Here is a 27408-nt window from a genome sequence, read left to right as displayed (position 1 = left end):
CAGAAGCTTCTTCCGCAGTCGAACAACATGTGTGGAGACACACAAGTGAACGGCAAACACTGCAATCACACACTGATGCAGCGTTGAGTGAAGTTAGGGGGGGTGTTGGTGTGTTAGTTAATTCAGTCTCAAAACGATTAAAGGGTGGGCAGCTTCACACACACACACTTTGTCGACCCACTCCTGCCCCTGTCTGGACAGCTCTCTGATCACTGCACTGGAGGAATCTCGGGAAAAAAAGGCAAAAAAATGAAAAATAAATAGAACATATGAATTAAAATTTAAAAATAAAAGTCCAGGTTCTCCTCAGAGCAGAGGTATTGTATTTACAAACATCAAAATCTGCACTGTTCAGAGAGCTGTGGAGGCCGGAGGTTTTGTGGGCATGAGCGGGGTTTGGGGGAGGGGCCAGCCTACCTTTGCAGTGGGTCACACGTCGCATCCCTTGTAAAGGTCACAGAGAGAGAGACACAAGCACCAGGTGAGGGTGGCATGGCTTCCTCACTTCCTGGTCTGTCCTAAAATCAGTGCACTTGCACTGCCTGGTGTTAATGAACCGCAGGATCTGTCCTGAATGCTCTTAATCAATCGATGCCCGTTTCCTGGGTGACGGTGTCCCACCCTCTGCTCCTATGTGGTGAGTAGATTATTAAATTTCTCTCTACATTAAGATTTTTGACTTTTTCTGATGCACATTTTCAATTTAAAGTCTTACTGGTTCAACTGGTTCAACTTTTTGAATCAACTAAATCACTTTGCATTTAATCTCCCCATGTATTGCAGCTAAACATAATATTGGCAGAAGTAACTGTTGCAATTAGCATGTGTATTGGTTAATTGTCACCCAGCGGTAGTTTATGTCCATGATACCGCCCCGATGGCGCTGTTTTGCAGGAGCTTATTGGTCTATAATGAATTCAAATGTCCATTAATTGCTGTACAGCAGATACAATTATCCTCGTAGCCCAGTTTTCCTAGTCAGCATCCTGTGCCAGACGCAGAAGCAGCAGATATTTAAAAGTCACAGTCACAAAGACAGGATGATTTATTACCAGAGTTGGATCTATCTCATAACCTGATGGCTACTGTTTGAGAACATACAAAGATCATGCGTGGATCACACTTGCTGGATTTGGACGTCAAACTTAGAAAAAGAAGAATACTACATACACTGGACCAGCCAGCTGAGTCTAAATAAGATTTGTTGTGTTTGCAGCCTGAACTGAAAGGGAAATCTGGAGCCAGGTGTGCAAACTAAATGAAAACAGCAGTTCAATTTACACAAAAATCAATACCATGCTAGAGATGGAAATTCTGATCAATACTCATCTCATTTCATATTCAGCCCCCCTGTCGTGTTACCATGTGTTTCCTGCTTTTCGCTTAAAGAATAAACTGTGTAGGAGTTGGTTCACTTGTCGGGTGCCTGGCTGAGGAAACAATATAACCTCACAGTAAACTGGAAGTCGACTCTCTGTCTTTTTCAGATGCTCTTGTTTCTTTTGTTCCCGTCTTTACTTGTAAATGACCAACAAACGGCTGGACTCTTGTTAAAATCAGATAAAAGATAAGAAACAGTATAAAACCTACGCTGACTACGTTGCAGGGTGATGTGTTCAAGTGTCAAGGAAATTCTGATTTATTTGTATGATTGTAATCATTATTACTGTAGAGATTCAATCAATTTGCACATCAAAGGAAGCAAGGTGAGCTTTTTCAGTTTCACATGGTGATATTGGTCACATGTAAGGTTAATTAGTTGCCATTGGAAATCCTTATGCTGTAAACTACAAAAGCTAATCTAAGGAGTCTCTGTGTTTGAGTAAAGCGCAGGAACAAGTGTTCATTTACAATTTGGATGCTCTTTAGGAGTCCAGTTTGCTCTTATGCTCTGTCTCTATACAGCAGAGCAGAGGTGACAAATTCAAGGTTCATGAGTGCTAACGATGGTGAGAAAATACAGGAATTAACCTTTCATTGAATTAAACTGAGAAAATCTCAATCTGTGCAGCCAGGGGTTTGACTTAAATGATGCAGAAAGAGTGTATTAAAAAGAAAAGACAGACATTTAAATGTGAAGATGCAGTAATGGATGAAGTGGACTGGTTACTAGTTAAGGAATGAATCATGATATATAACAGTTCACGTCACCGACACAAAGTGTAATTGAGATCATGGATTTCCCTTTCTTGTTTTGGGAGTATACAAAAGCTCGATAAATTACAGTTCTCCTTGACACAGAGAACCACTGAGCCTCTGGTGTGACGGCTCAGTGGGTTGTATCAATGGCATGAAAACTACCATATCTGTCAGGCTACAGAGCCGTAAAACAGCCCGTGGATCTTACCTGCGTTGAACACTGGGTCCCTCTGTTTGCTGCAAAGTAAATGAGTAAACACAGAGCTGTCAATCAGCAAACGACATCTGCTGTACGTCAATGATTTGAAACAGTGCAGTGGTGTGTTATCTGGGAAAATCGAATATAAAACACACTTTGGCTACTATCTTGTTTGGACAGTGTCAGTGACATACAGTACAGCGTGTGTGGGGGGAACTGATACATCATTATGTCTGTCTGTGTTACCTGTCACTTCTTTTCCCGCTTGAATTGCTGCCGGTGGATCCGGCGCGAGTTCGGTTGCTCTTGTCGCCCGAATCTTTCCGCGTGAGAGTTCCCACGTGTTCGTTGGAGTTGGCTCTCCTCACAGTGCTGTGGTGAAAGAAAGGGGCAGGGTAAGAAACGGGTCATAAAAGCACCTGACGCAGCTTTTCTAAAAATATCCTCTGGTAAAAGTTTTTATGTAAGAAACGGCTTCTGAAAGCACATATTTATTTGATGATTCAGCTCAGATCTTACTTAATATTAACAGCATTTTAGAGGGAAGTCTTGGCACTATTGAAGAAATGAGGAAATGTGAATATTCATTGTTTCCTCACACTTTTACTCTGTTTACTCCACTGGCGATTACAGCTACAGTGTCAGTGCAGACCTGTGCAGATCTGCATATTGGTGGTGCCGACAGCCTGCCTATTCACAACAATGAAAAGGCCCCATCAGCAATCCAATGGCCAGTAGGCACTGTCACCTAATCCACCCTATGGGAGAAAAGTCTATTCAGATCCTAAAACTGGCTGGTGGCTGTTATCCCTGATGGAGAGCCTGCATGTGTTTGTTCAGTAAAGAGCAGAACAGAGTAAAAAAAAAGAGTGAGAGAGACTGTTGTTTGCTGTGTTATCCCCTGAGGAATCATAGTAATTGGGCCACAGGGCATTGGGGAAAGCTGCTGTGTGTGTGCCAACACTGATGGGATTGTGACCAATCTGCAGTTTGGATTAATCCCAGTTACAGACAATAAAAAACACAAACACTGCAGCGAAGATTGATGATTTAAACGACATAAAGTGAATGTTACTGATGAGATAAATGATAGAAACATGAAAAATGTCACAATTTTCATGTTGTTTTCTGGCTGATTTGCAGTCATGACTGATGATGATGATGATGATGGTGGTTTAAGTGCCGTGACTGTGATGCAGCGATGATGTTACGTCGTACTGTGACTCGGTGAAACCTCTCACCTCAGGGGCAGATAGAGAATTCTGGTAGAGCGAGACAGAGAGGACAAACTGGACAGACTGGAGGGAGTGGGACATCACACAGTAGATGGACGGGACATAAACAGGATATAACATCATAGGGGAAAGGACAGGAAGTTATCAGAGAGGGACAATACAAGAGAACGGACATGCAGACAGGAAAGATGGGAGAGACAGACGACACAGCCCGTAAAGATAAACAGGGGAGACGGGCCACGATGCTGTAACTCAGTCATCTACAATCTCAAGTTGATTTATGAACATTGGCATACGTCTGATAATGTGGTTATCACAGACAGACGTCAAGAAGATGTCCTTCACATTTTGTCAGAAGTCAAAACTCAGACCCAAGCATTTAGGACGCTGAGGTCATGTCCTCTGTGTGCCTCTGTGTGGGTATTATAACTATATAACCGAACATAAAGTCAAAAATCTTTTAGCTGAAGAAGTATTCAATGATTTTTGTGAACAAGTTCAAAGTTCAGAAAACCTTAGTAGAAAGAGTCAGCTACTTTAAGCTTGAATCCATTCAGAGAAATACAATCCGACTCCAGGAACAACAAGGAAATACAGCAGACCTGATCACACTTCCTGCTTTCATACTGTCCCACCTGCTGTTTGTTTCTATCCACCAGCCTCATACTGGTTATACTCCAATCTGCAGGAACTATGTCTTTACTGTCCTCTCCACTAAGTCTCAAGGTGAAAGACTGATCATTAAAAAAGTATCATCTCTCAATGTCTTACAATATCCCCAAAGGAGAAATAAAAGTACACACATATGGAAAAACAAGGAAACAGCACCTCAGGAGAGTTAACATCTGTTTGGACTAGAGCTGGTCCCCTCTGTCTGCTCGGCTTCATCTGATTATGGTAATGTCATCCAGACATGGGAAAAAGGCTATTGTTCCCCTGACAGACAAGATTGATAACCTGTGCTCCCCATTCACGTATAAACACACACACACACACAGCACAGACACACACACACATGGCAGAGAAGCAGAGACAATACTGTTTCTCTGTTGTTTATCAGCCTTGTTCAATGTCAGGGGCTTGGGCTGATAAAAAGCCAGAAATGTGACAGTTTATGGCTGAGGTCTGACAAAACAAATGTCTCGAGACAAATTAAATGTCTGTGATGAAAACAACCTGGCTTCTTCAGGAATTGGCAGGGAGCACAACAACAACTTCCACTCGATTCCGCCTCGATTTATTTCAGCTGCAGTGTTTGCAGTTTGCGTTTCCTCACCTCTTGCTGGCTGGTGTGTTGGTGTCCTTCCTGGATCCAGACCCGGACGGGGAGGGCAGAGTGCCGCTGCCTTTCTTTGGTAGGATGGTCCCGTTGTTTACTGTGGGCCGTAACGGCAGGGTGGCAATCATTGGCCTGGCTGGAAGAAAAAAAGAACAACGGCGGGACGTGTTGAGAAAAACAAACAAACAAACAAACCAACTAGGGATGTCACGATAATAGATTTTTTTGGTACGATTATTGTCAGAGAAATAATCACGGTATTACGATTATCACAATTATTATGCATTAATTGATTTCACAACACTATTACTGTAATGTGTAAAATCAAATATAGTTCAAATATACATGACTAATTATAAAATATTCTATCTATTAAAATATGACCAATTATTAATCCGCCAGGGGAAGTGTTTGAAATATTCAACTTGTCATCGATACCAAATGTTTAAGTTAATTTTAATCTTTTTTTTTTATTACAAATGACACTCTAGCATTTAAACTCCTACCAATTCAATGCTACGTTAGGTAAATGGACCAGTATCTGTGCATTTACCTTTTACTTTGGCGCAACATCTGCTGACACGGTTCATACATAATCTTTTTTTGGAGAGTGACGGTATTTAGGAATCTTTGCGATCAATTAATTGTGGCGTTTAATACCGCGATTAATTGTGAAAACAAGTAATTGTGACATCCCTAAAACCAACAAACAAAAACTGCTTGGTACTGGGCTGTGATCAACATCAGCTGCCATGGTGACATTAAAGTAACATCAGAGAAGAAGGCGATGCAGCATGCTGGTCAGGGAGGTTGCATTCCTTGGTGTATAGTATTATCGTGATTTAACTACTGTAAGATGAAGTATTCATCTATAAAATATATTTTATATTAACACACTGAGGTGTCCCAGGAGGGTATGTGTGGTGCAAAGTCTCCCAGCATGCATTGGTTCATCTCTCAATTCAGTTAAAGAAGAAAGAAGAATAGTATATGGTTAGACTGGGAGTGTTGTGGTGTTACTCTGTTTAGTTAGTTGACTCAAAGGGCATTATAATGTAATGAGAATCACAAAAAACATTATATTTAATTGAAATAAATATTCTTAATAAAAATAATCTTCAGATTTCAAAAGTGGAGGTTTTTTGCGCGTTATTATTAGAGCTGCAACAATTAATCGATTATTAAATTATACAACTATTATAGTATACTACTATTTTGATAATAGAATAATCAGTTTTGAGTAGTTTTTAAAGAAAAAAGTCCAAATTCTCTGCCTTCAGCTTCTTGAATGTGAATATTTCTGGTTTCTTGTTCCTTTATGACAATAAACTGAACATCTCTTTGGTTTGTGGACAAAACAAGACATTTGTGGATGTCATCTTGTGGTTTGGGCAATGAAATAATATGAAATAATGAAAATAATAGTTAGTTGCAGCCCTATTATAAAAAATACTGTTGATAATAAACTAATATTGAGCCTTCACTGTTATTTTATCTGTAGATGAGATATTTTGTATATTCTTTATACAATGCACATATCCAGTGCTCACCCTGCAGTGCTACCATGCTCTTCAGTGAGGGGGTTCAAAGAGATACACACATATACATAACAGACACGTTAACACACATACACTGTCTGTCGAGTCTGTGATCCAAATCTGAATGAGCTTAATTTAATTTAGTCATTTCATTTGAGAATATTGTTCTGGTTCAATCATTGTTCTATGTACATGCTTCATGTTCACATTGTAGAAGGGGGGTCCAATAACACAAAAGGTGCATGCACACATACAGACGTCAAATGTGCACACGCGCAGACAGACAGACACGCACACACCCAGACACACACCACAGGCCAGTTAGGCAAGCCCAGAATAACAAATCCAAGCTGCAGCTTCATCTGCAGTGATAAATATTTAATAGACATGGTTTCATCCAGCAGAGACACACATCCACTCACACACACACACACACACACACACATGCAGGCACACTCAGGCCTACACACAGACATTTTGCTCTGTTATCTTTCATGTAGCAGGAGGGGCAAACTGAAGTTGTAATTTTGTTAGCATGGTAAAGAAGATGAATGTGTGCGTTCCTGTGTGTCCATGACTCTCTTTACACAGACTGTGGGTCTGCGTTAAGCTTTCCACAGCAGATCACTGTGCCTCAGCAGAGTCGAGCAGGCTGCTGGCTCCCTGCAGCTCAAAGTGGAGAACAATGAGGGAAAGCAGCTCTGAGTCTGAGTCATCATCGTCCAGCTCCCAAATCAAACTGAAACTCCATCCACAGAGTCACTGAGACTGAACCTGGCAGCAGCTCACAATCTGTTTTTGTTTCTGTTTCATGGCACAAACGCATACGTATTTGTGCATAAAACACTGGACAAAGTGCAAATGATCTCACATGCAGACTTCATCAGCTGTAACGTTGCTATTAAACAGACACATCATAAAATACTCCTCCGCTGCAAATCGGCAAATTACAAAATAAGAAAGAAAAAAAAGGGAAAACCAATCAAAACCACAACTCAAACTGTGGCGCTCTACTTCTCTTATTCTGTGATCATGTGCTGCTTTTTTAACTTAGTTTAGGTCCCTTTTCTCCATTTCCAACAGTGACTTCACCTTAAACCTGTGGGTTTGACTCTGACTTAAAGAAATATTTTGACATTTTGGGGAAATGACTAACTCCCTCTGACTAACTCCTTCTCTTGCCAAGGGTTAGATAAGAACATCAAATCCACTCTCATTTCTGTCTGCCTTTGAGCCCAAGGCCGCAGTTTGTGGTGGATTGTGTTGCATTTATGTGTTACTGGTATAATATCCATGTGACAACACATCGTTGCATTTTCTGCAGTTTCTCTATTAGGAATGAAACAAAATACATCAAGAACAGCTCCTTTTTCATTAGGGGGAATTGTCCTTTATCAAAAATGTTGCATACACAAACTGAACATGCGTCTAGAAACTTATTCCTACAATTCATAATTTAATACAATCAAAGAGTTCTTTGACTCGAAAACACTAAAAAGAGGTACGTGGGGTGTTTTCCTTGGTTAACTATATTATTTCTATCTCAGATCACAGTGCGTTGACCTCAGGCAGTGCAGTTCGGACAGTAACACTCTCTTTCCTGGTGAAAAACTACACCACTTACAACACAACACTAGCAGGCAGTGACTGAGATGTGTTTGCTCGTACACACGACAGCAGGCCTGGTTAGTGCAGACGGACTATATACACAGTCGGCCTACCTGGCTTCCCAACATTGCTGTCTGCTGAGGGAGACTTTCTCATCAAAGCAGGGTCTATACATGTAACACACAATACATTTAACACAACACAACACAGTCCAGGAGAAGAAAGTACAGGAGATCGACAACTAGTCAGCAAGAGTTAAACGCGGCGAAGGCTGCAGAGGAGATGGATAAATAAAAGAAAATGGCAAAAAAGGGCTCTCACACCATCCCAACAAATAATAAATACACTGGACTTTGCTCTCTGTCAATTGGACCATTCTGTGACTTTGTGACATGCCAAGCTACAAGATGAGACTGTTGTTCACTCATGATGGACAAATAGGGACAAATAGGGACAAATAGGGACAAATAGGGACCCCCTTGAAAATGAGATGCTACATCTCAAGGGGCTATCCTTTAATAAATTCAAATATGGACACATGTGCAAACACACACGTAATCTGTATGTACTGTCTAGAGCTAAACTTCAGCTCTGTATACTACCTACTGCTGTAACATGTTATGTCAAAATGTCATAAGTAAAAGAATGTTATATCAAAATGTAAAAAAGCAAAAAACAAAAGAAAATATTATGATATGATCTGTATACTACCTACTGCTGTAACATGTTATGTCAAAATGTCATAAGTAAAAGAATGTTATATCAAAATGTAAAAAAATAATAAAAAAAAAAAAAAAAAGAAAAAATTAAGATTTTTATTTTTATTTGATTTGATTTTTATTCTGTGGGTAATGGGGGCGGGACTAGATAAGCTTTTGCTTCTCCCGCTTTCCCTTTGAGGCCATGTGTACTGTATTATTTGAACTAAGATGAAGTGTGATGATGATGATTTAAATTGACAAGCCCGAAATAAACAAATTGATTGATTGATTGATTGATTGATTGATTGATTGATTGATTGATTGATTGATTGATTGATTGATTGATTGATTGATTGATTGAGAAAGGAACAAAACAAGATCTGAAGGAGACATCATGTAGAAAGATAGAGAGATAGAGACAGAGAGAGAGGACAGAGAGGATGTCCTACCAAATATGGGTGTGTCTCATCTGTTTGCCATACAACAGACGACCTGGCTCATAAACTCATCATAAAACACATCCTCCTGTTCTGTTCTGTATGTTACCTTTGGTGGGTCCTCTGCGTGAGCCCATGGCCTGCTGCTCCTCAGACAGGTTGAGCCTGCGGACCACGTCGGCCAGGGCCGACTTCAGCAGCTGGATCTCGTCCTCCTGCATCTGGACCCTCTGCTCCAGGGAGGCGATGCGGTCAGTCACCTCCATGCTGCTGGCCGCTGACGCACTGTCATCTGAGGAGACGCAGAGAGCCGATGTCAGAGATGCGGAAAAATGTCACACTATAGTTTCTATATTAAAGATACAAAAGTGGCTTCATGAGTCAGTTAGTTCTCTCCAATGTGCCAGAGAGGATGATGGGATTTATTTACAGCAGAATGAGATGCTAATAGGACAGTGGCCAATTTCCTATATACTGTAGGCTACACCTGGATGAGACTAATGTAGTTCAGTTTACATCACCACAAACAGTCTCCAAAATGAGCAGTTAAATCAATGCCTCTCAGTAATAAGCTTTATAGTGCCTTATTTCTTTTTTCTTTTTTTCTTTTTTTTTTTACAAGACTTAAAAAGACCAATATCACATTAAAATGTTAACCCAAGGAACAGTTATAGCATAAGACAGGACGTTAGTAGAAGTCAGTTACAGTATTTTACAGACATATTTCACTGTTGCATGTTGAAAATCTACAGATAAAAAATGTAGAAGGGACAAAGAAATCAAAACAATTGTAAAAAAAAAAAAAAAAAACTGTCTCTGATTTTTTTAATAACTAGTAACGAGTATATGATCAAAATCCAAATGTCTTTTCTCAGAGCATGTTTTTTTCAAGGTTGTTTTCTTCTTCCAATTATGGGAACCAGAAGAATCAGAGTCTGACAGAGGTTTCACTGAGGGAAAATGAGAAAGAAAGAGAAAGGCCAAGACTGGAATACACGCAGCAAAACACAAGCTCACTTTAATCCTTTCATACATTCAGACTCTTTGTCTGAACGTCTTTGTCTTTGAAGCCTTCGCCCTGTGCAACTCAAAGAGCAGGCTGCTTCTTTAGTGAACCTTTCATTCATGAGCCTGTTTTTAATGTCTGTCTGTCTGTCTGTTCTTTGAGTTTAAACTAACTTAACACATTATTATCACCCCTCCACCTGACACCCTGATGGAGGCCAAGCACCGGCCACCGGGGTCCACTTCATTAATGATAACACACATTTACACACACACAGACACACACTCAGGGTCTCCTCCATTAAGACTTTGATGTCACAGAGGTTTGATGAAATATTAATGTAAATCACTGCTGTGTTTTCCCCGCAGACTTGTAATAACAGTCTGATGCATTATGCATTAGAGAGCAGGCATCTGGTGATTAGGCAGATCTGCACTGTGCGTTCCCCCTGTGAATCTGCGTTAGACCCTCACTGCCTGCTAACATTATTGAAATCTGGGGAAGCTCTTGACTTCAGTAAATAACACTCTCAAACAATCAAGTGCAATAATGTCTCGAATGCTCCGAGAAGTGCATCTGAAGACAAAGTGGTGTGATGAGCATTTGATTCTCTTAGGTAAACAACAACTGCTCGAGGGCCTCGGGGCCTCCCTGACCAGAGCTGCTCCTCAAATATTTGCTTGTAGAGAAAATTAAATACGGACCCATTCAATCACTGCTGCAATAACATACACTTGGAAAAAGAGGCATTAAATCACTAAAAACATAATATCCCCCTCTGCAGTTACTAAAACAAATGTTTTCAACTGAAAAAAAACTATATTCAATAAAATTAAGCACCATAATATCCCTGTACTAATTAATAACACACAGTAGATTAAGCATTATTGGTATTAAAAAACAATTTCAGCCAATCTAAACAACACTTCATACTGCTACTTTTCCACTTAAATCACTTAACTGAATTGCTAATTTTACTAAATAGTTTGTGACGTAATGTGATACTTGAGTCTGGGTAATTGCAACGTTGCCAGTCTTGCTCAGATATACTTTTTATCCTTTGCAGCACAAGTGTTCTTAGGTATCCTGTCCCTTGAGGTCAAGTGAAGCCACGTTCATTTAATTGGCAGAACTTGCCAGAAAAGCAATTTCACAGATTTGTTTAGTGGACAAATTCCATTAGTGAACTAAATCCCGCTCTTGTTTACTGGTTATGAATTGTTTTAGTCAGGGAGACCCTCCGAGAGACAGGATGGTAAATTGATGCATTAAGCACCACACTGGGAGGCTTGAGGCCTGTAACAGAAAATGGAAATGAACAGATTCAGAATGGCTGAATCAATCAATTTCACTTCATACAGAAACAGAGCAGCTATAACTATAAACACACACACACACACACCCTCCAGTGTACCGTTTTATTTTAGTTACTGTCACAGGCATTGCTGCTGCTGCTGCCTTGTGATTAATAGTTTGTTGCACACTCAAAAAAACAATCATGCGAGTACCTCTGTGATGCTAAACACTGCTATCATCAGGCTCACCTACTCACAACTACATTGCTAACATGCTAACAGTTAACAGGTGTAAACAAGAAATCCTTCAAATTAAATGATGAAACACTTCATTTGTCCATGTCCTCTAGAATGACACAGCATTATTTGACATCATGTGTCTTTTCCCTCAAAGGTTAAGGTTTGTTTAGATTTAGATTTAGGCACAAAATTAGTTGGTTAGGTTCGGGGCGACATTGGGTAACAATCACACCTTCATCAGGATTCATTATTGTACGGTGGCCCGGACAGCTCAAAAGAAAATGACAACACATTCAAATAAAACAAACGCACTGCAGATTAAGTCTCACGACTCAACAGAAGTACTTTGAGGAAACAAAAAGTGAACCTGGCTGGCACTGGTTCAAAGACAAATTGTGACTTTGAAGTTGAAAGCATTGAGTAACAAGTGAGCCACAGCAGGAACATCACTGCCTTAGTTCTGAATACAGAGACAGAGACAGGGGGGATGATGGTTTAAAGCACCACAGGTTGGACTCAGACCTGAGCTGGACCAGTTTGGATCACACCCAACGTCCAAAGTCGAAAACTGTGTCCACACAGTCTTCACCATCTCTGTTTAATGTGGACAAAGTAAAGCCGAGGCTGCTGGGAATCACCAAGTGCTGGACACTTAACATTTTGAGCTGATAATGGCATCAGATAGAAGGTCACAAAGGTTATTACAATCTATATTGTGGAGGACATTTCAGCTAAAACCACAAATGTCAACATGCTGATGGGGCCGCAGATGAGATAAAGCCACAGAATCAACAAAGTCAGTCGCCTCCGTCGTCTGGGAAGCAACAAATTCATGCTTATCTGTGAAAAACTTGTTGAGACGTTTCAGTCTGGACCGCAGTGGCGGACTGACCAAGCTCTGTCACATCGAACCATCTCGCTCTGCCCGCGTGACTAAAACAAGAGCTGGAAAACATTTGCGGAGTGAAATTAGACTTCAAGGTTCACCAGGTGTGACAGGCTGCAGTTTTATGATAGCGACACCGCTACTGCGCTTCGTATATGCACTGTCTAATGTTTTCATCTCCACACCATGCGAGAATCCCATAATAAACCCTCCCCCTCTCCCCATTTGGAGAAATGGAGTCAGATGAAAACTGCAGGTGACCCATCTCATACATTACTCTCCCAGCAGCGACCTTACGAGCAGAATGAGAGAAATGTCGGCCTCAGTTAATAAACTAACACATTCACTTACACACTGAATTTCCCCCCAGAGGAAATGCCTTCTTGTTTCATTACGCACGTCGCCAATCTCACTTCTTCATCCGAACATGCAACGACAAAGCATATCCCCGATATAAAGCTGGATCTTAATATCTTTTATGCTCACCTGAGACTCTTTTCTTGTTCATATTCACATGCCAATGTGAGTCACAGAGTGAATATCCACAGATAAAGCTTCCATTATCTGTTCAGCATCTGTTGTGGGTCTGCTCCCAACACCGACACAAAGACAGCATGATACCATCAGTCGTTGAGATACAATGACTGGCTGTCACGGCTGTGATTCACCCCGGTTCTGCGCTAACATCCTCCGTCTGTCACCCTGCTCTCTGGGTTCAAACCTCCAGGGCAAGTTGACACGCAGTCACACATTCACACGCAGGGTGAAACGTCAGAAAAGGTCAGTGAAAGCTCGAACTTGGTGTTTGTTTTCATATAGAAAATAAGTGTTGATATTGTCGGTGTGGATTGGGCTATATTTGCTCCTGATGCGACTGCACTTTCTGGGGTTCAGGTCACATTCTGTCTGTCCACACAGGCTGCATCAGCGAGATGTCAATCTTCATTCAGCAATAAATCCATCACCCAAAAACATCATTGTACCCAACTATTCCCCCCCTCTTCCCACTCCCATGCGTGTGTGATTCACACCTGTCAGCCAGCTGCTTAAATTACTTCATTTCTGTCAGTCTTCCTCAGCATCCTCCTCACTTTCTTTCTCCGTCTCCTCGTTTCATTATATGGTCAATATGTGGCTGGGTCACAAATCCTGGACAGGTTCCTGAGCCCATCTATCTGCTCATCCTAATGCATCGTGACACACTGCTCCCTATTACCTTCCTCTGCGAGGCAATGTCATTCTACCTCCTTAAGTGCGTGTCCATCACTTCAACCACAGGGACTCGGAGAGGAGCAAATAGAAAACAGGCTCTCTGCAGAAGAAAAAAAAAAAAAACCACACCCACCCTTGCTTTCATCTCCACCTCATTTCTCAGTCATTCACTGACCTCTAAGTCATCAATAATGAACACTGGAGGTTGGACACATGCTCTCACCCCCCCCTCCCCTGCTCTCTAATCACTCATAAGGATCAATAACACTGAGGGAGTAAAAAGACTAAAACAGTGCAGGGAGAAATGCTTTTGATCAACACGGAAGGAGCTCTCTCACATTTTGAGCAATGCACAGCAACCTCATGTATAAAATATCTCCTGCAGCATCCCTGTGCTGATCTGAGCTGTCTGGCTTTTTTAGCTGACTCACTCCTTCACTACTGGCACATACACAGACTTATGTAAGGATGCGCACACATACGAGGGACTAAAAGAGAAATTGCGTTAAAGTGATTCCTTCTGAGAAAATGCCGTGAAACCAGCTGTCTCGCCATGAGCTCGAGCATCCCTCCACACTTTGACAACAATCCCCTGACAAGAAACGATGATTGATGTCTATTTTCTTTTCACTCGGCCGGTGGCTGCAGAGGAGCCAAACAATGAAGCTAAATTGACTTGATGGAAAGTTCAGCTGCCAGGTTAAGCTGCCGCCACAATGGGAGGTTTTGAAAAACCACAACCAGTGTTTGCAGAAAGCCAACGGATCAAAGAAGCGAGAGGCTGCAGGAAACGGCCTGTCACAACATTATGACAACAATCCCTGTTTTCCAGAGACAAAAAAATAGAGCTGATATCATCACTACTGGCAACATCCATCCACCAACTGGTTGCAGATAGCACAGTCCCAGCTCGGCAGCCCTTTGCCAACTGGTTTTAATTTCATAACATGAACGCATACGGCCAGGTGGTGCGCTGCCATGTTGCCTGTTCGGCTGCTGCAGACTGAGACTTCAGGAGAGCTTTCTCTCCCAAGACCGGTGAGTCACACTTATTAAACAACCTGGCTTCAGTCTGCTGCTGGCTTCACTAATGGAAGTCTGGACCTAATCATAATCAAGTGGCACACAGAGGATTACTTTTTTTTTTGTAATGAAATGATTTAGTGATTCGGAGACAGACAGGCAGGCAAGAGAGCTGCGAGAGCGAAAGAAAGTGCATGGGTTTTCTGATATAATGCACAGAAAGAGACGAGGGAAATGTCATGCCTGAAATTGCAGAGTTTAGAAATGACATTCTGTCCTGAGTATGACTGAAATCATCCATCAAGCACATGTCAGCAGGATGAAAAATTACAAAACCAACTGAGTTAGAAATTGGAAATGGAAAAGAAAAAAGAAAGACAGAGATGGAGGAGAAAGAGAAAAAGTTACTTTACTAAGACTCATCAATCCTGTGTGTCACCTGCAGGGAGCAGTGGACAAGCTGACGGAGGTGTATTAGCTAATCAAGTGGCCAGATTAGAGAGGGAGATGGACTCTTGGTGTAAAAGCTGCCCGCCTTCGCAGCTCCTGCTGGTCAGAGGCTTAGCTGCTATAAATAGACAGAGGTGGATCAGGGAAGGGGAAGCCCTCACAGTGCAGGAAAATGGAGATAAACATGTCAGGGAGTTTGTTTTCATGTCATAACAACAGTCACAAAAAGACTGACAGGGGGGATTAAAGAGAGAAAGGTGGAGTGGTGAATGTGTGGATATGTGTAGGGCCGTAAAGAGAGAGTGTGTGGGTCAAAGAGAAGCATGGTGTGAGGCATGATGAGATCCTACTGTCCTTGTACAGACATTTTAAACCCTTCCTTCCTCCCATCACTTACATCCTTCCTGGGGTCAAACTCAGGTCAAATGGGAACCACCCCCCCTCCCACATTGATGCTCACACTGTCACAGAGCATGACATATCCACACACATATACACACCAGATGGAAACACACCATACATGAGCAGAGAAGCTGTAGCCAATGGTGTATGAAGGCAGAAACTGGCTGCAGACTGAGTGCACCATCAGATGCTGCAACAAAGACCATCTGTATTTTCGCCTACTTCCTAAGGGACTGTGATCAAATTATTAGGAGGCGAGGTCAGAGAAGCATTCCTTTAAAAGGGAATTTCCGTTTTTTTTTTTGTTTTGTTTTTTTACAATCTGGACCTTATTTCTAGGATAAAATACGATCATTTACTCACCCAGATAACTTTGGTGTTAGATCCAGCCGAGAGCCGCATATATCCATATAATGCAAGTCTAAAAATGGTAAAAATGGACCCAAATGCCGAAGCGGAATGATTATTATCAGAATGAGCCGTGCGGTGCTCAGAGATGATATCATCCAGGTCAGAGATTAGTAGGTCAACCTATTGATAACAGGTAACCCCGGACTCAAAGGGGAATAGCACTAGCGTATCATAACAAAATACTGGTGAAATGAACGAGTTTCGCAGCAGATAATGTGTTATTTAGAGGCTGCCCTGTAGACTCGCATTATATGGATATATATATTGCCAATATATATTGGCTGGATCTAATTTCGTCGGAAGGACTCGTAATGACACCAAAGTTATCTGGGTGAGTAAATTATCGTATTTTATTCTAGAAATAAGGTCCAGATTGTGAAAAACGGAAATTCCCCTTTAAGTTGTCAAAAATAATTGCTCCGGTGTGCACAGTGGCTCCTGAAGGGATTTATTTTTCCGTTTACGTTGAATGTTGCAATGGAAGTTGAATGTGTCGTATAAAGTTGGTCTTTTCCCTTTTGATTTTAAGGTCACGTTTGGGGTCAAAATGAATACAATTAATGCTGTGGAGGACCAAATTAAAAACAATTTTTTACTATCTATAATTTTACTTTTCATACAGTCCCTAAAATTATTCTGACATAGTGGCCAGATCTGAAAGCCAAAAAGAAAGAGGTAAGAGATTAAAAAAAGAAGAGACAGTAGGAGGACATGGTCCATTGAGGCAGAATAACTCCTTCCTCACTCTGACACGTACTGTATATACACCAATACTACAACACCCTGCTTTACAAAACACACACACACACACACGTTTTTCACTACACACACACTCTCCTCCGTCAAAGAGCAAGTGTTCATGGTGTGGCAGACGGATTATGCTGGATATGTGGAGCAGATCTTGCTCAATGCTAGTGATCCCTAAACTCAGGGGGTTTGAGCTTAGCAGAAAGCTGGATTTGTATTCTCTCTCTCTCTCACTTTCTGTCTCTAACCTCGTTCACCTCTCTCACTATTTGTCTGCCACGCTCCTTCTCATGCAACAGTGGCGGGGTGAAGTCTTTAAACAAGATTAGAAATGTATGAAATGTGAGAGTGAAAAAAAAAAGACTACATCTGTTGTCTTTCCCTAATATTTATCCTTGTCTAAGTCGCCAACCTAATATTAGAGATTACCCTTTAGTGGTAGACTGTATCTGCAGAGTTCAGTGTATGTGATATGTAGAGTAGAGCATCAATATGCTAAGCTGAGGCTAGAAAGTATCCTTGCAGAGCTGAGCAATGTGCAGATATGAAATTGATGTGTTCACTGCATAAGTTAATGCAGGAACCAGAAGCCTGCTGGTCTGTGAGTCCAACACAAACTTGCCTTGGGAAGCTAATACAAGTGTGAGAGGAGTGGGAGCCCAGACCTGCGTTCACATACTGAGTGACAGCCATGAGCCATGACTTTAAATGGGATTGGGAAGTTCTCTGCTCTGCTGCAAGACTCTTGAGTCCCACCCACAGCACCTGACACTATGTTTTGAAGCAGATTTTAACTAATCTGCTAATTCTTTGATGAAGAATGAAATGTCTTTTGGGCGTCTTGTGGAGCTCTGGAGGAGGAAAGGAAATACCAAAATTGAGACTTGTATATACTGACTGGAGTATAGCGTAACGGCTACACATTTGCTCTATTTCTCTGTCCCTGCATGCAGAAAAGGTCAAAACCTTTTAAAAAAAACAAGCTTGTACTCAGCACTTGTCCACAGACAAGGAAACAGCATAACGAAAGTTTAAAGACAGGCTGGGATAGCTTGAGAATATTTAAGAGACATTAAAACATGGGATTTGTTCACATTTGAGAAATGCTGTCAACCATTTCCTGTAAGATGTCAAATATGTCTATACCTGTACTGAACCTTTCAAAATCATGAGCCATCTCTCTCCTACTGCTACTCTCCTTCCTATGACAGAAATAAATCAAGGACACAGTTGTGACAACAGCAATTTTGATCACAAAACCAGTGATCTGAGAGCTCTTATCAAACAGCAACAAAAGCATGCTTAACTCTATACGACCTCTGTGCCTGCATTCAACCAAGTGAGTGAAAGTAATGAACAGATTAAGAAAGACATCCCTCTTATTGCTGTGACTTTTAGGGAAGAGAACAGAAGCACTAAGTCATGCCTGGCAGCGCCTCCAGGCTCTGACACAAGCTCTTTCTCAGTCTCAACCTTTCCCCACATAAAACAGGGCTTTGTCCCTCAGTAACAAACAACCAGGAAGGAACAGGAGGCGGGACGCTTGTTCCATCCAACGTGTGTGTGTGTGTGTGTGTGCGTGCACTGGTGTTGTTCCATCCAGTAACAGTGTTGTTATGGGAAACCATTTTGGTGTGAGAATTGGTCTAACACACATACAGAGACACTGTGTGCCAGAGAGTGAACGTGGGCCAATTGTATATATCTGCCATCTGGAGGGGGGGGGGGCATACAGTGACACTGTTGGCGGGAGACAAGTTCATTACACAACAAGACTGAAAAGAAGTGTTTCACTTTTAAATGTGTTTCTATTTTTAAATTCAACCCCCATTCACTGTTACGTGTCTGTGACATTTACTATTTACATGTTGCCTCTACACGCAGTCTGTTAGAATAAGAATAGCTGGGACATTTCCCTGGAAGACACCTGACATAGCTGCATCCTGCTATGTTTAGATATAAAGCCCATTACATTTATTCTGCTCACTGTGGACATAGTGCAGATGCAGAGGACAGATCTATGTCAATCACAAAAATGTATGGAATTTAACTGAACAGGCCCAAAATCTTGGGACTTACATTCCTGTCTGAAATGTCATCAAACAAACTACTGTACAAAGACAATTCATGATGGCAAAATGACATAAAACAATAAGAAAGTGATGCAGAACAACTACAGAGAGATATGTAAGAACTAAACAATTAAACAAAACAGGCAGAAACGATGACCATGAAGAAGACACAGTAAAAGAGAAACAGCATCAAAAGTGACAAAGATGAGCCACAGAATAACAGACATACAGTGAAGCAAGTACAAAGAGACACAAAACAATGACAAAAAGACAATATAAAAGCAAAGAGACACTAAAAACAGACAAAACTCTTTGAGTCTGGGGGTCTTGCTGTTGTGGGGAAGAGGTGCAGGGGCCTTTCAGATATCTCCACAGCCCAGAGGCTCATTTGTCTCATAATCTGTCCACAGCCATAAAGGACATCTGATAAGACAATTGTGCAAGTCACTCGGCACAAAGTGGGTTTGGATCTGATTGTAAAGCTGGAAAAACAAGCTGTTCAAATGTCAAATTCCTGACCTGATATGGGTGAAGGATGAAAAACATTTTTATATATACAGTATATATATAAATTTGAGAAAAGAAGAAGTCCTGCTTTCTATCTGTTCTGGCTGATTTAAGTGGTTTTGAGTGGCCCAAGGTCATGTCATCATTTCAACTGTTCCCATAGCTCACTGATTGGACCAGTCATCCATTATGCAGTTGCTTGGCTTAACAACAACACTGGACTGTCAAAGGAGAACCCATTTTCCTTTTACCCCCATCACTGAAACTGACATAGTGACAATAACAGAGGGGAAAACAAACCAAAGAATCATGTCCACCCTCTTTCCTCTCATCTCTGCACCTGTGTTCAATGATTTTTAATGGAATTTCTAATGGGATTCTCCTCCTTTCCTTCTCCATCTGTTACACGCACACACGCGCACACACAGAAGTGGGGCTTCCCGCTTGGTTCTTCCATTAACAACAGATGTAAGAGACCAATTAGGGTGCTGAGCAGCCTGTGGGAGCTGCACCACGGGCACCAAGAGGTTAATTATATCTGTTCACATCACAACTGGCCAGATGAAATCTTGGCCCTGGGTTTAAAGATGAGGAGCAACCAAATCGAAGGGCCACAACTTTAGGGCCCATTGAGACAATAAGCTGAAGAAAATGATTACCATAAATATAATCGAACTGACGCTCAACTTGTCATAGTAATTGAATTCATCTTTAATTAATCCTAAATGGTTCGCTGATGTACTGAGAGATTAAAAAGGGAAATTTATGCATCTGCACACATGAATGCAGCAACACATACCTGTGTGCACTCAGATGATTTCTGATGGAAAGCATTTGCATACCAATTTGAGACACATTTGAATAAATTAGTGTTTTAGCGCATCTTCATATGTAAAACTCTGTAATCCAGTCCCTCTTCTTTTGCCTGGACTGGACAGTGCAGCTTTACTGATCGCATCAGGAAACTAGCAATGACTAAAAATAATGGCATCTCTTCGGGATTCTGCTGACTTGTGAGATTTATTACGAGTCACCCTCCCCCACAGGTAGAGTTTAACACTCTGCTGAGCACGTTTAATGTTACAGTGCACAGTGGAAGCATCCCACTCTCCGCTGCTCTGGCTGCACACTGATTCCGTTTCTGGCTCTTTCATGGTATTTTTATGCATTCATGACATCCAGTTCAAAGAGTAATGCAGCCTGAGTGTCTCCTCCCCTGACCTTGTGATAGTATGCGTACACAAACACACACACACACAAACACACACACACACACACATACAGTGAACTTGAAGATGGACACATGCGCACACATATAGCCAGACGGCGCTTCTCTCTTTCATGTTTCACTGCCAGAAGCGTGAGTTACACACACACACAGTCAGTATATATATATATTTAGCACAGGAACTCACTCTAGTTTATGCCTGATTGTTTTAGTGGGTCATGGCATGAGGCTGCATGGATGTGTGTTAGTGGTGGAAAAGACAAGCAGGACACACACACACACGCACACACACTGATAGTTCAACAGCAAATGGCATCATGTGCCTGCTGGCTCACTGAGACTTGGTTTCCATGACTCCTGACCTTACTCCTGAATAAAATGCAATATATATAACACAGTGTCTGTAGAAGTGAAAGAGAGTGCCTCATTAAACCATCATCTTACTGGTGATAAACAAACCCTATTTGATAAATTGTGATATCATTGTTGCATTTCATTTTGCAATGAGGAGAAGATAAGCTATTTCATTTTTTTTTAAACAAGGTCAGCAGCTGAAGATTTGTATTTATTACTGTGATAATTCTTTTGTGTGAATCAATCCGTTACTTGTTGGAGATAAGTTGCTGTAATAACTTTGCTGTTTGCCATTTAATCAGCCTTTAAACACATACATGTGTTCCTACAGCTGGATTTCTAGATTGTGTTTGGGAAACAACACAAAGTTTAAAGCAGGGCTTTTAGTGTTTAACTGAAATCAATCGACTAATCATGTCAGCTCTATTGTGGTTCATCTTTTAGAATAAGAACCTTTTTAATCCCCAAAGGGAAATTTCTTTAGATTTTGATTTTATTAATATCATTACCTATTTATATTTATAACATTTAGATTATTTTAGAATTAATTTGTACAGAGAAGACCTTCACAGCACAGCTGCTTCAAAACAAGAGTCTCTGGTTCCATCTCCTCAGATGATGCTTATCCGAGTTTTCTGTGGTTGGACGTTGATTATCACGTTCAATTTCAGGCTGTTTTTCAGAAGACAACTTATTGATTTTAATGAGAAAACAACAGGGAGATTCACTGATAAAGACAGACATTGCTGGATACAGCCCTGATACATTGCACAATACCGTCAAAGATATGTGCAAAGATTAAACTTGTTCCAATAGTTGATATTTCACTCAGCTATGTCATGCATGTTGTTCATAATATTAATATCAACACACTGCATATTGCTGACACAGCCAACATCTAAGACAGGCCCAGGAGATAATTCATTAGGGGATGGCAGGATGTCATTGTCAAGGCTGGCACCACATGGACACCAGACTCTTATCGTGACGTAAGTGGCATCTTCGCTTCTCAACTGGCAACAAGGCGGCCACAGATCTGCTGGCTCTCACCGAACTCTAACAACACACAGCTTGACTCTCCTGCGGCACAATCTGCCGCTTTAGACAACGCGCCACGGAGCAGGAGAGGCAGCTCCTCTGTAGCTGCAGACACTTTAACGCAGCTGTAGCATGAACATGTTTAATCAGCACACACTGTCAGTCTGTGTAAATGTTAGCGGTTAATGACTCACTATGCAGGATGAAAGAGAAAGTGCGGGTTGAAGCCTTATCAGGAGAGAAAAGGGAGTAAAGGGGTGAGGGAGATAAGGAGCGGTGGGAAGCAGCAGGGGGGGATGGGCATGGAGGGGGGGGGGGCAGCATGACTCGTGACTACAGAAGCCCAAACCGCCCTTCTCAATATCTGTAGAAAAAGAAACTAAAGAAGAAAAGCACCCTGAGATCCACTTGGGGCATTCGCTCAAGATCAAACAGAGCTCAGGAGAGAGAGAGAGTCTGACGTAGGTGCGAGGGTGAACATATGAGAGGCTCGAGACAGAGAGGAAAGAAAGTAAAAGCAAGGTGAGGGCTGAAGGACGGAAAGAGTCAGAGTTTAAGAAAGTGAAGAAATCCAGTAACGTTGAGGGAGATGAAAAAAGAAGTGCGATGCGAGTGCTCACGCTGACACAGCTAAAGGAAATCAATGTGAGCCTTTAAATGAACCAGCAGTAGTGGATGAGTTATCCCATTCAGATCAATATGTATCATACTGCTGCTCTGATACGTGTTACAGTTACAGATAATAGACACTCACACACTCTCTCTCTCTCTCTCTCACACACACACACAAAGTTTCTTAATATTCCCCTGTCTCATTGTCTCTCCATTGACAATTTTGCACATATCAGAGTGCAGGTCGGCATGAAAGTGGGTTTTTACACATATAGCATTTATAGATAAAGGGAAAGAATGAGAGAAAAAGAGAAGAATAAAGAAAGTGAAAGGTGAAGGAGAAGACAAGGTCAAGGAGTTGATATCTGCTGGTATAATTTCAAGATGGGAAATCCCTCCATAGAGAAGCACAACACAAAAAAATACACTGAACTCTCACTGCATGAGACGAATTTGGAGTTACAGTGCAACTTATAAATCGAGGGAAACAAATGTCAGTGTCACCCTCCTCCTCCTCCTCCTCTTCCTCTTCCTCCTCCTCCTCCTCCATCCTGTCTTGGCTACTGTGTTTGGCTATGTGAGCGAGACTTTAATCCTAATCCCTCTACACGTGTCATCATCAGTCGGGGCTTGGATGGAGATACCCACAGATGCACAGCCAAGAAAGGGGCGGAGACTGGATGGAGTCTCACGCCACCTTCACCGTGAATCAAAAACACCTCCAGCAAACATCAAACGAGAACCGCGTCTATACTCATTTCCCTCTACCCTGTCCCATGTGTCCGTCCCATCCATCTGCACTCCGTCTTCTCTCCGTCTCTGCTTTTTGGTGGGAAAGATCTTCTACTTAAATCAACATTTGGTTTTTCAAATTAAAATCTTCCTTCCTCTGCTGTTCCCCCTCCCCCCCCCCTCCTGTCCTCCATCTACCACCCTTTGCCCCCCGCTGAGATCTTGCTGGCATGTTCTGGTGCCACAGTGTGACTGCTGGTGGGGTGAGGGCTGTGCCAGTGAGCCACTGTGCCACCGTGCCCGTGGCCATACAGCACGAGTGTGTAGCAGGAAGATAAAGGAGTGTTTGATCCAAATCTGGGCAGACATCATTATCTCGAAAGGTAAATGAGCGAATCACACGACTGAATGCAGGAGAATGGATTTGTTAGCATGGAGAGGCCCGGTACTGTGAGAAGAACATGAGTGGGTGATCATCAGTATTAAAGCGCCGTAAGTGAGCCGGATTTACTTATTAACAGATTGACTTATTAACACATCAGGAGCTTTTGGTGCATCAGGAACTAATGAACAAGAAATCACATTTACCCCTGTTTTTGCTCTAATGGTTGTGCACATCACAGCTACACATCTGTCATACTCAACATGACTGCCAATTAGATTCACATTTTTCAAGTCTCTCTAAGAACAGACTGTATTAGTGTGTTCTTCAAGGCCTTCTTTAAGGGCTTGGGGAATGCAATCACACATTATATATGCATGGTTGTATCCTGAATAATATATGTATAGAAGGAAAGTCCATCTTAAAACAATGGTCACATTTCCATATGCTCTGTGTTATTGGTTGCAGCAATTGTTGCACTTGTTAAAGCACTTGAGGTGTAAATGATGTAGGATGGAGAAAAGAGAAACAAATACAGTCAGTGTTGTTTTGAGATTGATGTGATTGTGCTGAGAAAGAGAACCGCTGCTTTTAACATGAGTAAGATGAAGCTGAAAAGATCTGTCGACTGACAGAAAATTAACCTGCGACATTGTTGACAATTGTTTCGCTCATTTATCGAGCAAAACTGACAAACATCCACTCGTTCCATGAGTTCAAACATCTGTTTTATATCATTTTATATCAATTGTTTGGGTTTTGCACGTGTGGCCAAACAAAACAAGTCAGAGTTTAGGAAATGTTGAAGGATATTTTTTCCACTACTTTCTGCCATTTGTAATCTGAATAATATTGAACTGAAAGATTATTAAAAATGTACAACATCCATAAAACTTTCATGGAGTTTTTTCAATGCATGGGAAGGCCACCCCCCTCATAGAGCTCCAATCAAGGACACTGCTCTTCCAAAAAGCCTTGCTGTGCTTTTGTAATGCAAACTCAAGGTAAAAAGTGACCAATACAGAGACAGCACATAAAAATTCTCATCTGAATCTACTTATTGCATAAAATAGTGCCAAGTCTTTAGTGAGGTGGCTTTAAAATGGTTTTGGAAACTGCTCTGGGAAAGTTTAGACCAAGAAACACCAGGGTACGCTTTTAAAGTGATGATATCATCAAATGTTCACTTTTTTTCCCCCTTAAAATGGGCAACAATCCCGCCAATCTGTTATCATGACATTAGTAAATTCTATAAAAACAAGAGCAATCTCATTACCAGCTGCACAACACAGACTAATTCGATCAAATCGGTTCTCTCCTCCAGACCCGGCTGATTCTAAATGTGATTTGACACAGAAAAACAAAGCTTCTCTCAAGGATTCACTTCCTCCATCAGCTGCAATCAGCATGTGTGTCACAGTGTGTAATGGGGCTAATTTCCAGTTAGCCTGAGCTAGCGCCGACCTCCTGAGGACAAAGCTTTGCAGCCCCGCGCGGGTTTCTGCAGTTTAGCTGACCTAGTCTCTGAACATTAGTCTGGTTGGATGCTCCACAACACACGGGCCGAGAGAGGGAATGAATGACATCATTGACTTTTTCTTTGAGTGGATCTGGGTTCAGCTGGACGACAGCAGCAGAGGAGTATGAAGTCACCCTGGCCTACAGGCCCAACACACACTCAAACACACACACACACACACACACACACACACGCACGCATACAACACTGGTCCTGCGCATGTGTGGGTGCACTGCCACTGACATAAACACATCAGCCTCGAATGCACACACTGGGTTCACCCAATTAAGCAGTCTGTTGGAACAAGGCACAGCTTCCTTGCCATTAAGTCTGTGTTGGTTATGTATGTGTGTGTGTGAAGTAAAGAAAGAAAGAGAGAGAAAGCAGAGGGCTGGAGGTTGGAAAATCCCTGGCAACAGCCCCTCAGCAGCATGTCTTATTTCATTGACTCTCGCAGGGAGGAAACATGACATTGTGAGGGATTACAAACAACCACCCTGTGTCAGACAAATCACAGACTCTCCCTCTGCTCGCAGACATGACATCGTGAAAAAGTAGAGAGAGAAGCGCTAACTGAATCCAAGTCGACGCGTAGCTCGGATTGTTTCTTCAAAATCTGAAAAAGAGCTTAAAGTTTCTCGTCTCGTTTCACAGTTTTGACAGCAAACTCCTATCACCTCTCACCAAACCACTGAGCCTCGAGGGCAATGCACACAGTCAGTGTTTGCTGCCAACGCTGTACCTGCCATTACACTGTAATTATCAAGAATTTTAAAGGTCAATAATTTCCACGGAGAAAAGTTGTTACATGTCTTACACTGTGAAGCTGCCTCTGTACCTGTTTTTCAGGTCAGTCCGACCGACCCACCTCACGTGTTATCATTGCTACCATCAGCACTTTGCTTGTCACCTAGGAATACAGCACCTGTGCAGAAAAGGCGCATACCTGTATACACACCTCTCTTCCTTCAGCCATTTTAGGTTATCAACAAACCAGCACATATTTTTATAACATTCAAACCCTGAAATGAAATCAATCTGCTGCCTCGCCTCACTTACCCCTGTTTCTTTACACTCCATACCATCAAAAATGAAGCCGATGTACCATTTATGATTTGTCATTAAAGGACTTAATGCACCAGAGGAGGAAAACATCACTTCTATAGACATCTTCCAGCTTTGTATCATCTTTAAGCTTCTCCATTTCATCTGTTTCCTTTCATCTGCATCTCCTCCTTTTGGACTGCTATAAATTTAATGAGGGAAATCCATGAGGGGTAAAAGCTTTTAACTGGATTCACCACATCAGTGATTCATGGAAATAGAAGAAGTGGCCTGTATCCATAGCAGGGGACACCTCTGTTCATGATTCGCACTGCTACACAATAATATCCCATGAAGCAAAGTGCTTACACAGCGCAGTAAATATCATTGATTTTTTCATTATCCACCAATGGCAATTACGTTACTCTATGCTTTGTCAATGACCGTTTATGCTCACTAACCAGCTTCCACACAGTCACTGCCACTGAAGTAGACACAGAAAAATCCTTCATGTACAACATAAACAATGCAGATGTGAACTGAGGCAGACAGGAGGTGATTTTTATTTTTTAGGAGAGATCCACCCTGCACATGATACACACATTTCATTTTATCTTTAGTCAACCGGTTGAGTGGAGCAGCTTTAAACTCCCTCTGCTACAGTAATCTCTGTTAGGGACACAGGTTATTGTGTAGCAGATAATCCTCTTTGTTTGGCGGGCTCACTAACTGTCAGTATGCCAGCAGTGATGGTATCAGTCAACTGGGCAACATATAGTTGAAAACAATACATTATTTTAAAGTAAACGTCCCACACATGTTGAAATGGGATACAGGCATGTGTTATCACAGGATGTTATCAAAGTGGGACCTTTTGAAATCTGAGTTTTTCATCTAAAGTTGTGAATCTTTTGCTTTTCAAGAGGAAACTCGAGCTTCTTGGACATTATTCCTAAACTGATGTCATTCTGATGTGTCATGCTGCTTTGCCTCTTCCCTGAGTCACCATCTCCCACCCATAACATTAGCACCCCGAGGTACTGTTTCACCCTCTGCCAGCAAATAAATTACATTACAACAACGGGCAGAAACATGAGCAGCACTGTGCCATG

General features: G+C 41.7%; 1 protein-coding gene across 14 annotated transcripts in view; it reads right to left on the bottom strand.

Annotated features, from left to right (window-relative positions):
* The window catches only part of eml1 (EMAP like 1), a 53370-nt gene that overhangs the window by 13319 nt on the left and 12643 nt on the right, over positions 1-27408 (bottom strand). For 4 of the 14 annotated variants that reach the window (XM_085768315.1, XM_085768316.1, XM_085768311.1 and 1 more), the window contains exons 2-7: positions 9246-9428; positions 8112-8165; positions 4850-4988; positions 2585-2710; positions 2348-2376; positions 418-444 (exon numbers count right to left, since the gene is read on the bottom strand). In XM_085768315.1, the coding sequence (XP_085624441.1) occupies positions 418-444; positions 2348-2376; positions 2585-2710; positions 4850-4988; positions 8112-8165; positions 9246-9428 (558 nt within the window). Of the gene's footprint in view, positions 1-417; positions 445-2347; positions 2377-2584; positions 2711-3579; positions 3637-4849; positions 4989-8111; positions 8166-9245; positions 9429-27408 lie in introns of all 14 variants that reach the window. The other 10 variants (XM_085768322.1, XM_085768323.1, XM_085768317.1 and 7 more) reach the window with 4 other exon arrangements.

Source organism: Trachurus japonicus, chromosome 22, assembly GCF_045865225.1.
Source record: "Trachurus japonicus isolate A0001 chromosome 22, Traja_1.0".
Classification (NCBI taxonomy): domain Eukaryota; kingdom Metazoa; phylum Chordata; class Actinopteri; order Carangiformes; family Carangidae; genus Trachurus; species Trachurus japonicus.
This window is presented reverse-complemented; position numbering and strand designations above follow the sequence as displayed.